Here is a 15,659-nt window from a genome sequence, read left to right on the forward strand (position 1 = left end):
GGGCCCATGGTGGGGTTTGGAGAGGGACAGAAATGAGTTAGTATTTGCTAAATGATGAAAGGAGACAGGTAGAGTTTGGAATTGAGCCTCTTGCCTCAAACATGGGGCTCATTGGGCAGAGCTGAGCCCTTGAGGGCTTGGACTGGCTCTGAAATGTGCAGGCAGGTCTCCCAGCTCCTTCCCTCACTGCTAGCTCTAGGATGGGATGTGTCTCTTCTCCAGTCTCTGGAGGCAGCGGTGGCTGCCAGGCCCTGTCCTGTGTCCGTTTGCATCTGAGCTGAACCAGAGGCTGGACATGGTGGTGGAAGGTGAGAAGTAGCAATGCTGTTGCCATCCAACAGCAAGTTTATTGGGTGTTGTTGGAGCAGCCCCTTCTGTGCAAGGCAAGTGCTGGCTCTGCCTAGGATTAGAGCTGACACTATTTGTATGAGACAGAGACCAAAGAGCTGTTAGCATGGAAGCGCAGCCCAGAGCAAGGAGCCCTGAGGCTGGGAGCAAGACCCCGGCTCTGGCCATGGATCTCCACAGGACAGCCAGAGTCAGCCGGGCTGGGGCCAAGCAGGGTCACCACTTGCTGGAAGTCCAGCTGCCACAGGTTCACCCTTGCCTGCAACTGCCCTTGGACACCCATGGCCCTGCAGTGCTGTGAGGGATAGGAGCTGCCTTGGCAGCCAGTCCAGAGCAGGGCTGGGGGGGCTCCTCTGTCTGCAGCTGCTCAGGGAGCTGTGCCTGAGGCAATGGGGGCTCCTGTTGTGCTCCCCACACCATCCCAATGCTCACAGATCTCCACTCCCCATTAGGGTGCAGCAGAATCCCCCCCATTCTGCACTCACTCGAGGTTGGACCAGCAGCAGAGGAGACACAGAAGTGGGATGAAGTGGGATAAGACCCTGGCATGGGGCTGCTGTAGGAGCAAAGCTCTTAACATTTAGATATCAGGGTGCAGCCCTGAGAGTAGGAGCTCCAGGAGCAGCAGCTGGGCTTTCTCTGGCTGGGTGAAGTGCTGGGATTTAAATTAATTTCTAGCGTGCAGCTTCCCCTGGCCCTGTGTGTTGCCAGGCCCTGCCAATGCCACTCCCCCCAGCCCCAGGGATTAGTGGTATTTATAGCAAACGTTCCATTTCAACTTTCCCCAATGAGGGCAATTCCTGCTGGCCAAGGGAGTGTGGGAAGTGCTGCTGGCCTGGCCACAGCTGCCAGCCCAGTGACCCATGGTGGGGCCTGGTTGCCAGCAGCTCCCAGCTTGGGTTGATTAACTGTTTTCCTTTTCCTTGTGCAACTCATCTTGTGCCTGCTCTTGGCTCCAGTGCACTGAACTTGGAGTGGAACAGAAGACGATGGAGCTGGAGCAGCCCCTGGCACTTGCTGCCCTGGCTCTGCCTGCAGGTAGGACCTAAAAATAGCCTCCTCCTGCCTGGTCCATGTGCTCAGCTCGGGGATCCAGAGCTGAGCAGCCCTATCCTCCTCCCCGTGCCTCTGCTCCTGCTCTGTCACCTCCTGGGAGCCCCAGAGATTGCACAGGGGTTGGCAGCACCCGGCAGGAGCCAAGGGCTGCCCGCTGAGGCTGGGGCTCTGGCCCCGCATGGCCTGACAGGAGATGCAGTGAGCAATTGGTGCTCCCAGGAGCAGAGGAAAGAGCTGGGCATGTCCCCATGGAGCTGGTTTTATGCTCCTATGCTCACTCCCTCAGCAGCTGGGATTTTACTCTTCCAGAGATAATGCCTTCCTGGCCTCTTACCTTGGTCACAGGCAGCCAGAGCCCCCCCAGCTCCAGCTGCATCCTGCTCTCTCTGGCCTGCAGAGCACAGTGTAGTATGAAATTACACCAGATGGAACCAACCCGGTCCTGTGTAAGTATTTATTGGTTTGCAGGGGCTGCCTGAGCCCAGTACCCAGCTCTCTGGCCCTGGGACTGGCCACTCCCCATGCTATTTGGAAGTGGGGGTACCCTGGCCAAGCTGCAGCAGGGAGTTGGTGGTGTAGTTCTGGAAGAGGGGCTGAAGGAACATGCCAACGGTGCCAAAGACACAGACGAAGACGAAGATCCACAAGAAGAGGCGGTCGATGACCATGGCCACGTACTTCCAGTCCTCGCTTACCTGTGTGGGGGTGGGGAAAATGCTGGGTCAGGCTGGGGCCTGAGGTATTGCCTGACACTGCCCCACCTGGGAATTCGGCATATCCTCAGGGCCTTGAATCTGCTCCCTCAGCACTGCAGCTGCCTGCCAGCCCGCTTTGGGCCCCACGGGGCTCACTCCCCCTGCTGTCACCCGCACTGCTGAGCCCAGGAAACACCTCCCCAGTGAGCAGAGCCGCGGGGAGCTCTGCAAAATCTGCAGCCTGACAGTGCCATGCAGGGCCAGGCCTCCCAGGAGCCTCCTGGGTCTCCAGAGCAGCTGCTTCTGCTTCAGCCTGGGATTGCAGTGGTGGGTCAGGGATCAGTGCTGGACCCCCTACTCAGGCAGGAGCTGCAGGGCCTCACTGGGCACGGGGCTAGGCAGGGACACCCTTAGTGCTTGTGCACATCACTTCCTGTGGTGTAGCCATGAGCCAGGACACACTCTGCACCCTACAGCTCTGCCTGCACCTCACAGCTCTGGCCATCCCTGAGCACTGCCCACCCCCAGATGCACACTGCCCACTCCAACTTACACTCTGATCATCATCCTCACTGCGCATGTGGTCAGCAATGAAGCGCACGCCATCCACTGCTTCCTCCAGCCCGCAGCTGCAGCCAGCTGCGGGGGCTGGTGCCTGCCCCTGTCGCTCCCGATAGCCATTGAGCCCCTCGGCCTTGGCAGCACCAGGGTTGGCGTAGCAGGTGCAGGTGCGGGCATCAGCCTGGACGAAGAGAGCGGCGGCGGCAGCACGTTCCTGGGTGTGCCGGCGCTGGCGCAGACGCTGGCGTGCGCAGTTCTGCCGCGGCTGCTTCATGAACAGCAGCGCTGGGAGCTTGTGGAGGAAGAGCGTGCGGACCCAGGGTGGCATGGTGTGCGTGGTGGGTGAGCGGTGGTGCACGTTGAGGACACAGACGCTGGTGACAATGGAGAAGGTCACCAGCACCATGGTGAACATAAGATACTTGCCCACCAGCGGTACGTCCAGTGAGGTGGGTGGCACGATCTTGGAGATGAGCAGGAGAAAGACGGTGAGGGCGAGCAGGACAGAGATGCAGAGTGTCATCTTCTCGCCACAGTCAGACGGGAGGTAAAACACAAGGATGGCCAGGGAGGTAATGAGGATGCAGGGGATGATGAGGTTGATGGTGTAGAAGAGCGGCTTGCGCCGGATGATGAAGTCGTACGTGATGTCCACATAGGTGGAGTCATCAGGGTTCTCGTTGCGCCGTCCCGGCAGTGCCACGATGTCCCACTCGCCACTGGGTGTGAAGTCATCCAGGCTGGCCACCTCGCTCTTCAGCACCAGGTCTATCTCGGTGCGGTCGTAGGTCCAGGAACGGAACTTCATGGTGCAGTTCTGCTGGTCAAAGGGGAAGTGCTTCACCTCGATCTTGCATGCGCTCTTGTAGATGGCAGGCGGCAGCCAGAAGATGCTGCCATCATAGGAGATCACCGCGTTGGAGTAGAAGGAGACCTCATACATCCCATCAGCGCTGGGGTGAAGAGATGTGCTGTCAGTCCTTATGCTGTCAGCCCCAGCAGCACAACCCCACGGCCCCCCACCTTGGGTGGGGTTGGGGAACACATGGCACCTCCCCCAAAATACGACCTACTTGTTGTAGAGCACGACATCGGGTAGCCAGATGTGCTTGGAGGGCAGGCGGACCTTCTTCATGTTGTCAAAGTCCTCAGGCTTCCATGTGAGGCGGTAGTCCTCCCACTCCTGAGGACAGGCGGGATCAGCCCAGCCACAGGATGGGGGCCTGGGGTAAGGGGGTGGGTCAGGACAGGGGGGACACAGGGGTCCCACACAGGCTTTATGGAGGGCTATGACAGGGCAGGGTGGACATTAGGATCCCACACAGGGTGTATGGGAGGGTCCCTATGATAAGGATGGGTCTCAAGGCAGGAGCTGGGGAGTCCTGGGGCAGGGTGGACATGGGGGTTCCCAGTGCATGGGGGCCCAGGACAGGGTGCAGGGTGGAGTCTTGGAGCAGGGTGGACATGGGGGTCCCAGGGCCACGTCAGAGTCCAGGGTGCCCACCTGGGTCAGCCAGACGTTCGTGGTCATGATCTGCTCCCGCTCATGCTGCAGAGAGAGGGGGGCCAGTCACTCAGGGTGCTGGGAGGGTTTGTGGCCCCCTCACTTGCCTGGTAGGCTGGGGAGTAGAGTCCTGGCCAACTCACCACACTGATGAGCTGTGCCAGCGACACCATCAGCTGCACAGTCACCAGCTCAGAGCCATTGGTCGCCGGCCGGATCAGCTTGTTGTAGCGCGCAGGGTCCAGCAGATACTCAACCAGTCGCTCCTCTGTATCCGTACCCAGGCTCCCTGGGGCATGGCGGAGCCTGAGCCCCATGGCGGCGGGCAGGGCCCCCCACGAGGGCCGGGGGACCCCCCGGGATAGAGGCTGTACCCGGGCTGGGGCTCTGTGCCTTGCAGCCCGAGAGCAGGAACGGCGAGAGGCACGGGGATGGGGTGCGGGTGTCACAGTCGGCTGTGGAGCGGGGAGGGCCGGGGGGAGGGTGGGAGCTCTGAGGGGCTCCATGACTGGGGACGAGCAGCTGGGCAGGGCTGGGGGGTCCTCCCTGCCCTCCCCTGCCTGTCCCTACCGTTCCCTGCCCGTTCCTGGCACCCCCTCCCCTGTTCCTGCCGGTCCCTGCCCACCCCCGGCACCGCCTCGGAGAGCCGGAGCCCAGGGCGGCCGCACAGCCCCGGGGGGGTCGAGGAGCGCTGGAAGGGCCGGTACCGGCTCCACTCCGGATCTGTCCCGTGCAACAGGCGCAGCCCCGGGCCCGGTCCGGTCCCCTCCCCGCCGGTGCCGGTGCCATCCCCCATAGCCCCCGACACTTACGTCTGAGGGCAGCGAGAAGGCAGAGGACGCGGAGCAGCGCCATGGGGGAGGCCCGGTGCCCCCGCCGGTACCCGGCGCTGTCCACGGTCCCGACCGGGCGCTGTCCGAGGTGCTGGAACCGGCGGCGGCCCGGGCGGGGCGGCCCCGGGCGGGAGGCGGTGCCGGGCGCTGCGCCGGGGCCGCCCCGTGCTCCAGCTCCGTCGCCGTCACCGCCGCCGTCAGCGGCCCCGGGGCCGCCCCCGCCTCCGCCCCGCCGCGGCCCGGGGACACGGCGGAGGGCTCTGAGCTCCCCCAGCTCTGCGCTCCACCGGGGTTCCTGCACGGTGCCAGCGGGGCGGCGGAGCCCCGGGCGGGGATCAGAGCGGGGGGCGGAGCGGTGGGAGAGTTAGCGGGTGGAACCCGGGACCGGAGCCCCCGCGGCTCCGCCGGACACCAGTAGGGGGGGGGGGGTCTCAGAGCCGGGACTGCCGGGCCTTGGGCAGCCCCGTCCCCGCGGGGCTCCCGCCGTGCCCGGTGCCCCCTCCCCCCGTGGCCCCTCCCGGGCAGGGGCGGGGCTCCCCCGCTGCCCCCCCGCCGGCCCCGCCCCGCTTCCCCGGGGCTTCCCAAACGTCACTTCCGCTCCGACGGGAGATGCTTCCGGCGGGGCGGCTCCGCCCGTTCCGGTGACGGCACTTCCGGGAGCGGGGCCGTCCCGCCGCCATCTTGGGCGGGCTCCGGGGCTGCGGCGGCGGCGGCGGCGGAGCGGGTCCCTCCATGGGAAGATGCAGCGGGCGGGGCCGGAGGAGGCGGCGAGGGCGCAGGCGGCGGCGGGGGGGCCCGGGCGGAGCGGGGCCGAGGTGGCGGCGGCCCCCGCCGGGCGGCTCCTGAGGCGGGAGCTGCGGCTGCTCGAGTCCATCTTTCACCGCGGCCACGAGCGGTTCCGCATCGGCAGCGCCTGCCCGGACGAGATCAGCTGCGAGTTCGTCCCGGGGGCCGGCGCCCGAGCCGGCGCCTCCGCCTCCCGGGGGCCGCCGCCGGGACCCGTCCGTATTCACTGCAACATCACGGTGAGGCCCAGGGGGTGCGGCCGGCCCAGACTCCGCGGGGGCACCGCAAGGGCGGCCCCGGCACCGAGTGGGGCCCTCCCTTCGCGCCTACGGGGCTGCCGCCGTTGGGGCCCAGGGTGAGCTGGGCCCGGGCCCCAACGCCCCTGGCGGCGGCTACCGGGCGCGGGGGGGCAGCTGCCCCGGGCCCCTCCTCCGCGGGGCCTGCGGGAGCGCCGTACGAGCTTCCCGCCAGCTCGTCGGGACAGCGGCTGGCGCAGGGAAAAGGCGGGGGGCAGTGCCCGGCAGCACTCCCGCCGTCCCAGTGGCCTGGTGTACGAGGCTGCGGCCCCGTTTTCCCCGCTTCCCCCGGTTTTGTTTTGGGGGATTTCCCGGGGGGCCCTGAGCTGCCTGGAGAAGAGGCACCTGCGGCAGCAGCGCCGGCTCTTCCTGTCTGCTCTGGCTCATCCGCACCGGGGCTTTAGGGATCTTGGTGCTGGGTGGCTTGGCGCTGGGGTGCTGATGCCCTCTTTGATCACAAGTTACAACTGGTTTGTGTCTCCAGGCGAGGAGGGCCAGCAGGGCTTGGATAGCGCCTGGTGCAGATTCTGAATGGGGCCAGTGACCACGATTTTGTAGAGGGGCGAGTTGGGAGTGTGCTAGAGGCTTTGTCCTGGGTTAAAGGTGCCTGCCTGGGTGCTGCCGGGTTCTCCTGCAACTGCTGGTGCAGAGCTGCGAGGGGAGCAGCCTGTGGGCAATGTGGGATGCTCTCAGTGTCCTGCCTCAACTTCCTCCCACCACCAATCGCCCCACGACCAGAGGGTTGGCCGAAATGCCACCACCCTCCCTCCGTGTTACACCCTGGGCCGGGGGACACACCACAGAGCCAGCCCAGCATGGTCAGAGCAGGGGTCTGTATTGCCCTCAGCCCCAGGTTTGTGCTGGAGGGTGGATCAGTCACCTGTGGCCTGATCTCTGTGGTCCAGAGGGATCTGTTTGCAGAAGATGCTGGGCTGCAGCCCCCACCCCGTCTGGCTCACTGCTCTGTGCACTGCAACGGCCTCCATGCCACCAACACCACCTTCTCCTCCTCTCCAGGAGTCTTATCCAGCTGTTCCCCCAATATGGTCTGTGGAGTCAGATGATCCCAACCTGGCAGCTATCCTGGAGAGGCTGGTGGAAGTCAGGAAAGGAAATACGTTGGTGAGATACGCTTCACTGCCTGGGAGAGGGGAGGGCTGGCAGCTTTGGGGGGGTAACTCCCTGCTTGCATGTCCCCAGCTGCCCGAGGTGGGGATTGCCTCTGGTCTCATAAATGTTCCAGATATTTGGGATGAGCTTCTCTGACTTTGTTTGAAGCTGGGGTGGGATTTTGCACCCATGTCTACCACTGCTTGGAGCAGGAAGGAGCAGCCCTGGGGCCTTTGCTCACTGGCTGCAGTGCTGAGGCTCAGCTCAGCATGGAGGTCCCCACCCTTCCCTGACCCTCTGTTCTCTGGACAGCTTTTGCAGCACCTGAAGCGAATAATCTCTGACCTGTGCAAACTCTACAACCTCCCCCAACATCCAGATGTTGAAATGCTGGACCAGCCTCTGCCGGCAGAACAGGTGAGTGGCTCAGGAGAAGGCTTCCAAAGCTCAGAAAACAAGTTCCCTGATGTTTGCTGTGGAGGCTTCTAGGGGTTACCAGAGGAGGAGCACAGTGGATGAGGGGTTGGATTCCTGTCCTGGCTGATGCCAGCCTGCTCCACTGGGCCTTGGTGCTGTTTTCTGTAAAGGCTCTCAGCTACTCCTTGCTTTTAATTTGGTTCTGCTTTGTATATCCCTGTTTGACCTCACCTTGGAAGCGTCTGGGAAGGCAGGAGAGCATTTTCTCAGGACACTGACCACACAGTCTCCATCTCTATCCTTCTTTTCCCACAGAGTACCCAGGAAGAGGTGTCCTCTGAAGAGGAAGATGAAGAGATGCCAGAGGTAAGTGCCACCTCAGTGTGAGGAAATAAGCCGGAAAGCCGAGCACGGGGAGAAAGATGCTGAAAGGTGCGAGGGTACAGGGGTCTTGCCTGGGACAAGCTGGTGGTATCCAGACAGGGAAATTTGGCTCAAAGGCTGGATAGTTCTCAGCATTTTGATGCTGAGGATGCTGAGGCACAGCCGGCTGCCTCATATTCACAAACCCCAGGAGAGCACAGAGGCTGAGCAGTGTAGCCATGGCCTCCAAAGGCAAGTGGATGAGCTGTGAGCAGAGCTGCTTGGACAATAATGCTGTTCTCTAGAGCCTGCAATTTCTGAGTGAGAGATGGGATTTCCGGGCTGCTGTTGCTGGCGGGGAAGTCACTGTTGCACGGGACTCCCACAGAGAGGATTAGGTCAGGTGGCTGAGTGTGCAAGTGAGCTAATTGCCAGGAGTGGTGGAGGCAGCCACACTTCACTGCAGGCTGAGGGCACCTTGCTGCAGAACCCACAGGCTCTGGTTGTTTGGTTTGCAGTTTGGAGATCTCTAGAAGTGGGTGGAATAATCTTGAATCTCCATGGTGACATTCAGCAATGCCTCACACACGCGAGCAGCACGGGCACTGAGTCAGCAGTGCCGTGGAGCCTGGGGGCAGGTCACTGAGCAGCAGCACCCCAGCAGTCGGGGGGTTTTAGCAAAGTTAATTGCTTGCTAAATTAAGACTGCGCTTTGCCAGGGTCTGCGGGGAAAAGAGGGAGGGTTAAACTGGCACCAGCATAACCTTGTGAATCTGCAAATCTGCTGCTTCATGGCAGATCAGTGTGTGCAAGGCCTCCACTCCTGTGGGCTGAAAAATAAACCCCCAGGAGCTGAGCATTCCCCCTTGTGCTTTTTGCTAAGGCCATGTGTTCTCTAAGGGAGAACACTCACATAGAGCAAAGTGGGATTTGTTGAGCTGTGTGGAGGAGTGGAGCAGCAGAGCTGTGCCCTGGCACAGAGATTCATTATGCAGGTTAATCTACTCGAGGGATTTTCTAGGAGGATCTCTTTTCCTGTGTGGATCTAAAAATGTCAAAGCCCTTCCAAAACGCTGCTCAACAGCCACGGCTAGACCAGAGAAGCCAGAGTAAACACTTGTTCAGAGGGTTTAGTGCCAGCGCTGGAGCAGTGCATACCCACAGCCATTTCCAGGAAGCTGACCCCTGTGTGCATGGGGAGAGACTTCTGTCATGGGCCCAGATGACTGCAACTGGCTTTTGCCATCAGGGTCTTGCATTGCCGTGTGTTACTGTGGGAAACAGTGAGGGGCAGAGGCTCTTCTGGGGTCAGGTACCACACTTGGAGTGTGCTGAGCTGATCTACAGAGAGCCCCCAGACATGCTGTGAAATACCCACTCTTCTTGAGGGACTAACATGGTGTGCAGCTGGATTTGGGTGCAAGGGTCTGTTCCTGTGGTGCCGGTGACTGGTGTCCATGTTGGGGTTTGGCTAGCGAAGGGGGCCCGGGTGGCCTGGCAGTGCTGTGCTGGGGGCTGTACTTTGTTCCAGCCATCCAGCAGCACAGGGCAGGCTGCTGAAGCCACAGGTGTGCCAAGATCCGGGGCCACTCGGTTACATGGGGCTCGTTGAGGAGTGAGATATTAATGGCTCGTTATGAACAGGCATGAGACGTGGCAGGGAAGAATCCAGCAAACAAAGAGCTTGTGTGAGTCCAGTGGAATGTCCAGGCCTTGCGTCTTCCACTCTATTTGTACCTCAGATCAGGAGCTGGGGCTTCCTTGGGCAAGAATTGCACTAGGAATCCTTCCTGGGTCAGGGCAGCTCAGTACCCAGAGCAGGGAGGAGAAAAGGCACATTTCTTTGAGCTTTCCTCTTCTCTTTCCAGGACACTGAGGACTTGGACCACTATGAGATGAAAGAGGAAGAGCCGGCAGATGGGAGGAAGACAGAGGATGAAGGCATTGGGAAAGAAAACCTGGCCATTTTAGAGAAAATAAAAAAGAACCAGAGGCAAGATTACTTAAATGTACGTGTCACCCAGTGGGCAGCTGGGCTGGGGAAGCAGAGGGACTCAAGGGCAAGAGTGATGGAGGCCCTTGCCAGCCCTCCAGCCCTAAATCAGAGGGGTTGTCCCCAGCCAAAGGTACAGCAGTACCAGTTCCCTAGGGCTGATGGGGCTGAAGCAGAGAAGTCTGTGAACTGCCTCTGCAGCTCAGGGAGGGCACTGGGTTGCCCCCAGGGCATTGGTGCCACAGGGGGTGGTCCTCCTGCAGCAAGATCTGGGGCTCCCTTTTGCCCCCAGGAGCTGTGCCCCCACAATCACCTGAGGCTGTGGAGGTGGCTGGTGGGTTGTGCTTTTGTACCCCTGGGCTGAGATTCAGAGACAGTAGAGAGGACACAGAGGTGTTTGTGCTGCAGCTCTGCTGCCTGAGGTGACATATTTGGGGCAAGGGGCAGACTGAGACGTGATGGGCAGGATATGGTCTGGTATAGAGGCTGGACAGAGTTGTAGCTCAGGTGTTGACCTCATAGAGCAATAGCCATGGTGGGTGCAGCATAACAATACAACTTTCCCCCTCCCTGTTCCTTGCAGGGTGCAGTGTCTGGGTCTGTGCAGGCCACTGACTGGCTAATGAAGGAGCTCAGGGATATTTACCGATCACCAAGTTTCAAGGGCGGTGAGTGCTGCCAGGAGCTCCTTGGAGGAGGATTCCTCCTCGTCCTGTGGGGTACCCAATGGGCCTTGGGGCTGTTCTGCTCAGCTGAGGGGGAGGGTCTCTGGCATTTGATGGCTGTGGCTCTGTCAAGAATCAACAAAGCCACCTTACTCTCTCTGTTCCCTGCCACTGCTGGGTGGAAGTGAGGAGCATGCTGTGGGTTGGAGAACTATCTGACTTCGGGGGGATGGTGTTCCTATTCCTTTCCTGAGCCCAGGGACTCAGAGAAAGAAACTGCTGCCCTCAGGACTGTCCCGGATAAGTGCTGCTTTCATGGAGGGACTGTCCCAAGCGAAGTTGTGCTGCAGGACCCAGGGGATTTGAAATCTGGGTGATGACGCAACCCCCTCTCAGTGTCCCCCTGCAGTGACCCACCTGTGTTCTCCTTGCAGGATACTATGCAGTTGAACTAGTGAATGACAGCCTGTACGATTGGAACGTCAAACTCCTGAAGTAGGTGGCCTGTCTTGGGATCATGCAATTGTGGTGGGTTTTGGTGATGGGACTGTCCCTGTGAGCAGAGGGGACATGAGCATGGCAGGGGAGCACCAAGCAGACCTTGGGTTAGCCTCTCTCAGGCAGCTGGCTTGCTGTCTCCATGACAAAAAGGAGATGATATCTCCAGACAAGATGAGGTAATTGGAGGACTCTGCAAGTCTCTGCTGTTCCTAGAGTCCGGAAAGAGGTGCAGCAGGCAAACCCTCAGCTTTCACACCCTCCAGACACCAGTGCTGCCCTTTCCGTGGGCCAGGCAGCCTTTATTTTTAAGCTGGCAGCATGGAAAAGGGGTGTGATGGTCTTCTCTGCAAGCCGGAAGCAGAATGCTGGCAGCCCGTGCTGTCGCTGCCCTCAGTGAGAGCCTGAGGGCCCCATGTGACTGCCCAGCTGTGCAGGTAGGGCAGCTCTGGGGTGTGGTGGCAGTGAGCACGGCTGACCTGAGGTGCACAGCCTTGACTGACCCTCTGGGCTTTTCCTGTCACAGGGTTGACGAGGACAGCGCTTTGCACAACGATCTCCAAATCCTCAAAGAGAAAGAAGGAACAGATTTCATCCTCCTCAACTTCTCTTTTAAAGTAAGGCTCCCCCCTTCTAGAGAGATCCCTGACTCGGTGAGGCATCAGAGAACACCTTTCTCAGTGGCTTTGCTTCCTTTCTCTCATTCCAGGATAACTTTCCTTTTGATCCACCATTTGTAAGGGTTGTATCCCCGGTGCTGTCAGGGGGGTGAGTATCTGTCTCTGCTCTGCAGTGCTGCTTTCTGCAGTAGTTTCACTGGGTTTATCCAGTGCTGTGCAATCCTGTGACTTCCTTGACATGAATTTGTCATTGGGAAGCAGACAGGGGAGGGTGGAGTTTTTAGCATATTTTTTTCATCAGAGAACTAATCAGAGAAGGTGTTTCATCTCTGGAGCAGTGGGTGGGTACGATTGCATCTATCTGTGCAGTGACTTTGTCTGATTCCTTCCCAGGTATGTTTTGGGTGGCGGTGCCATCTGCATGGAGCTGCTTACGAAACAGGTGGGTGCAGGTCCCTGCAGGAACTGGGGGAGCTGTTCCTCCTGCCACACCCCGTATCCCTGACAGCTCCTGCTGTACCACTGCCTGGCAGAGCTGGGCAAGGCCCTTTGGTTGCACGGGGAGCACAGTCTCTGGGTGGGTCTGGCCTCACCGTGTGTTTGGTCCCTCAGGGCTGGAGTAGTGCCTACTCCATCGAGTCGGTGATCATGCAGATCAGTGCAACGCTGGTGAAAGGGAAAGCGCGAGTACAATTTGGAGCCAACAAGGTAGGGCCTGGACAGTAGGAGAATGGTGGGTGCCAGTGGGGTGGCAGAGGGGGGCACAGCCAGCTCTGGCCACACAGGAAGGGTGTGTGGGATGGCTTCCCCAAGGTTCCTGCTGGACTGATGGTCTCCCTGCCTTCCCTTGCAGAACCAGTACAGCCTGACAAGAGCACAGCAGTCCTACAAGTCCCTGGTTCAGATCCATGAGAAGAATGGTAAGGGTTGAGGGAGAGGGCTTGCATTTCCCCTTGCTTGCTCATTTGGGCTCCCCAGACAAGCCGCTCGAGTTTTAGCCTGCCTCAAGTGCAGAGGTGACCTGGAAGTGGTGGCAGCGGCAGTGGCAGCTGCTGTAATGCAGTGTGGCTGCAGAGTGCTGCTGCCCTCTCTGCTGCCCAGTGCTGGGCTCCAGTGGCTGTAACTAGAGGCAGCACGTCACTGATTGCTTGGACTTGATGGTTTGAGAGGTCTTTTCCAACCTAAATGAGTCTGTGATTGCCCGTGTGGTGTTGCGAAGTAAGCCAGAGGGAAAGCCCGCAGTAATCGGGGATATGTGGCTCTTTGGAAGTGGGACTTGGCTGCTTTCAGCAGGTTTTCCAGGTGCTGATTCTTGTTGCCCATGCAGTTTCCTCCCTCACGGATCTCTCTCCTCATTTCAGGCTGGTATACACCGCCCAAGGAGGATGGCTAATGTGGATGCTGCAGGACCAATCTGAATATCTTCTGGATGCTCTACTTGGATCTTAGTGATGCCTCTTGGCTTTCTCCCAGGATGTAATAGCTCTGCCTGTTGCAGGACAATACTGGCTGTTCAAAACTCTAAATAACTGTTTAAGGAGTTGGACTGACCCAGAACACTTGATGGGCCCATGCTAGCAGGCATTCTTGTTAAAACAAACTCTTGAGCCTCTTGTATTGCTGGAAACTTTTGACTCTACTCCAGTCTAGAGCATCCTCCTTACCTATGCTATGGATTTAATTTATTTTCTTATTTCATGTACACTGCTTTTTTTTGTTACGGTGTATGATGGATGTGTATGGAAAATGTATCTTTGGAGAAAAATTACAGTTTGTTAATTTGAGAATGCTGGTCTAACAAATTTTTCCAAGCTCCTGCTGGGTGGGCTGTACCCTGCAAACCCTGCTGCAGCCCTGGTCCCAGGAGCTGTGGTGGGCCCAAGCCCTGCAGGAAGAGCTGGAGCAGCTGCCTTGGAAGAGGAAAAGCCCTTTTTTCTTTTTTGGCATTAAGGGAGCAGGATTTCTGCCCCATCTTCCTTGGGCAAACCCAGCTTTTCTCTATAAACTGCAGACCTACAACTCAAAGCACAGAGGGGAAGATCTGTGAGGCTGTCCTCTCCCCTGCAGTGGATGAAGGGTTTGTGGGTGTATCCCAGGGCTGCCAGCTCCCACCCCACACTTCTCCCTGTCCTCTTGCCGAACAGTAAGATGAGCTGAGGCCTGAGCTTTGTCCTGTTTCTCCCCACTAGCCATGTGGGGAGGCTGAGCCCCTTGTCCCTGTCCCTCCTGTGCTGTGGCTGCAAGCTGCTGCAGGGAGTGGAGCATGGGCACTGCTCTGTCCTCCCATCCCTGACCAGGACCTGTTCTGGCAGTGAACACCCCGTTCTATGGGGTTTTACTTTACTTTCCTTAAGCTGTTGTTCCTGCTTGCCTTTGTACTCCAGCCCTCCATGGATGGGGTTGCTGCAGTTGTGGCCTGTTGTCTTGAATATCCACGGCCCTGTTGTGAGTCTGCTGGAAGGAGATTTGGGTGTTGGAGCTCCTCTAACTTGGGCCATGTCCTCGTCTGGAGGGCAGAACTGACGCACTAGTGTCAAAGATGGAACCATGCGTATTAATTCACTGTGTTTGAATAAAAGTCATTAGAAAATCAAAGAGCCTAAGAACTCCATTATCTGCTTCAGCAGCTGCTTCCCTGTCCTGCTCAGGGCCTTGGAATAAAAAGATGCTGTTAGGAGAGGGATTGCTGATGGCTGCAGGAGTGGCTCTGGCCTCAGCTTGGGGACTATTTTTAAGTGCTTTGCTGAAGCACCAGAGGATTTGTGATGCTGAATAGCTCTGCCCTATGTCCTCCAGACCAGACCAGCACCTGTCGGGGTTCTGGGTCCTCTCCAACCCTGTTCCTAGTACCTGGGGCTGGAGAGGCAGAGGTAGCTGCACTCAGCTCCCACCTTTAGCTCAGGAACCTGCTGGGTAGTGGGTTAAGTCGGTTAATGAAGGTTTAAAACACTTGTGGGGCTTTCTCTTCGGTGAAGCAGGGGCTGCTCTGCTGAGCCCAGTGATGGGGTTGGGTTGGGATTGGGTACTCCAAGTTGGTTGGGAGAGCTCATGGCACACACTCCCAAATCATGGCAGCTTTACAGTAAGGCTGGGATGAGCAGGAGAATTGAAGAGGGCCCTGCAGGACACTCCGTCACTGGAATGCTGACCTGGCAAGCGTCGAGGCTGAAAGTGCAGCAGGAGCAGGTGTCTAGCAGGCCATCTGCCAGTCCTGTCTATTCACACCTGCCCCAGCGAGGACCCATCCCACTCTGAGCCAGGCTTGGCCTTCATTGCCTCCATACTGGCTCAGGGAAGCTTGACTTCTCAGGGAAGCAGGTGTGTGGTGCTGTCACCACTGCCAAAGGTTCTCCCAAAGCATTCATCTGCAGGAGCTGGCAGAGAACAAGGATGGGGGAAGACTTCCCGAAGGAGACACGTGGAACATTGGTGCGAACACCACTGCAGCACAAAGCCACCAAGACAGTGCTGCCTGTGTGCGTGTCCTATTGAGGCCCCATAAAAATTGAGGGGGACTGAAATCTGCCAAGGAGAGAAAAGGAACCAGCACTCGCGTTTACTTGTGAGGAAGTGCAGTTTTCCTAGGCCTCAAAAAGGCAAAGCTGAAGCCAGCCAAGATCCCACTGTCAGTTCGGGCACCAGCCTGCCAGTGGCATCACACCACTGCAAAGGCACATCCTGCCCAGCAGCACCAGCAAGGAAACTGCCATCACTTCCTATAGCGCTGCCAGCACCCAGCACCTCCCCCTGTAGACAAGGAGCCCGTATTCTGCCACAGACTCCCATCCTGGGGGCTATGGGCGCAATTTTGCCATAAAGCCCTCCCCTCTTCCCATGCAGTTGCAAAGGGGAAAGGTTTGCTGTTGTAAGGGCCCCCCGGCACTGCAGCCCGACAGGAAGCCGAATCACCGGGC

The 15,659-nt window shown here is 58.9% G+C and overlaps 2 protein-coding genes across 2 annotated transcripts; one reads left to right on the plus strand and one right to left on the minus strand.

Moving 5' to 3' along the window:
* Window positions 1-1,844: 1,844 nt before the first annotated feature.
* CHRNB2 (cholinergic receptor nicotinic beta 2 subunit) lies at window positions 1,845-5,146 on the minus strand. Its single transcript, XM_048288929.1, has 6 exons — window positions 4,977-5,146; window positions 4,308-4,453; window positions 4,165-4,209; window positions 3,734-3,843; window positions 2,653-3,613; window positions 1,845-2,099 (listed from the first exon to the last, which is right to left on the minus strand). Exons 1-6 carry the CDS (start codon window positions 5,017-5,019, stop codon window positions 1,929-1,931), a joined length of 1,476 nt encoding a protein of 491 aa, XP_048144886.1. The 5' UTR covers window positions 5,020-5,146; the 3' UTR covers window positions 1,845-1,928.
* Window positions 5,147-5,647: 501 nt separating this feature from the next.
* Window positions 5,648-13,529, plus strand: UBE2Q1 (ubiquitin conjugating enzyme E2 Q1). Its single transcript, XM_048288930.1, has 13 exons — window positions 5,648-6,022; window positions 7,097-7,201; window positions 7,502-7,606; window positions 7,922-7,972; window positions 9,838-9,978; window positions 10,546-10,630; window positions 11,062-11,122; window positions 11,652-11,742; window positions 11,835-11,893; window positions 12,139-12,187; window positions 12,358-12,453; window positions 12,599-12,665; window positions 13,107-13,529. The coding sequence occupies exons 1-13, from the start codon at window positions 5,738-5,740 to the stop codon at window positions 13,136-13,138; spliced, it is 1,227 nt and encodes a 408-aa protein (XP_048144887.1). The 5' UTR covers window positions 5,648-5,737; the 3' UTR covers window positions 13,139-13,529.
* Window positions 13,530-15,659: the final 2,130 nt, after the last annotated feature.

This window comes from Corvus hawaiiensis, chromosome 29 (genome assembly GCF_020740725.1).
Source record: "Corvus hawaiiensis isolate bCorHaw1 chromosome 29, bCorHaw1.pri.cur, whole genome shotgun sequence".
Classification (NCBI taxonomy): Eukaryota; Metazoa; Chordata; class Aves; order Passeriformes; family Corvidae; genus Corvus; species Corvus hawaiiensis.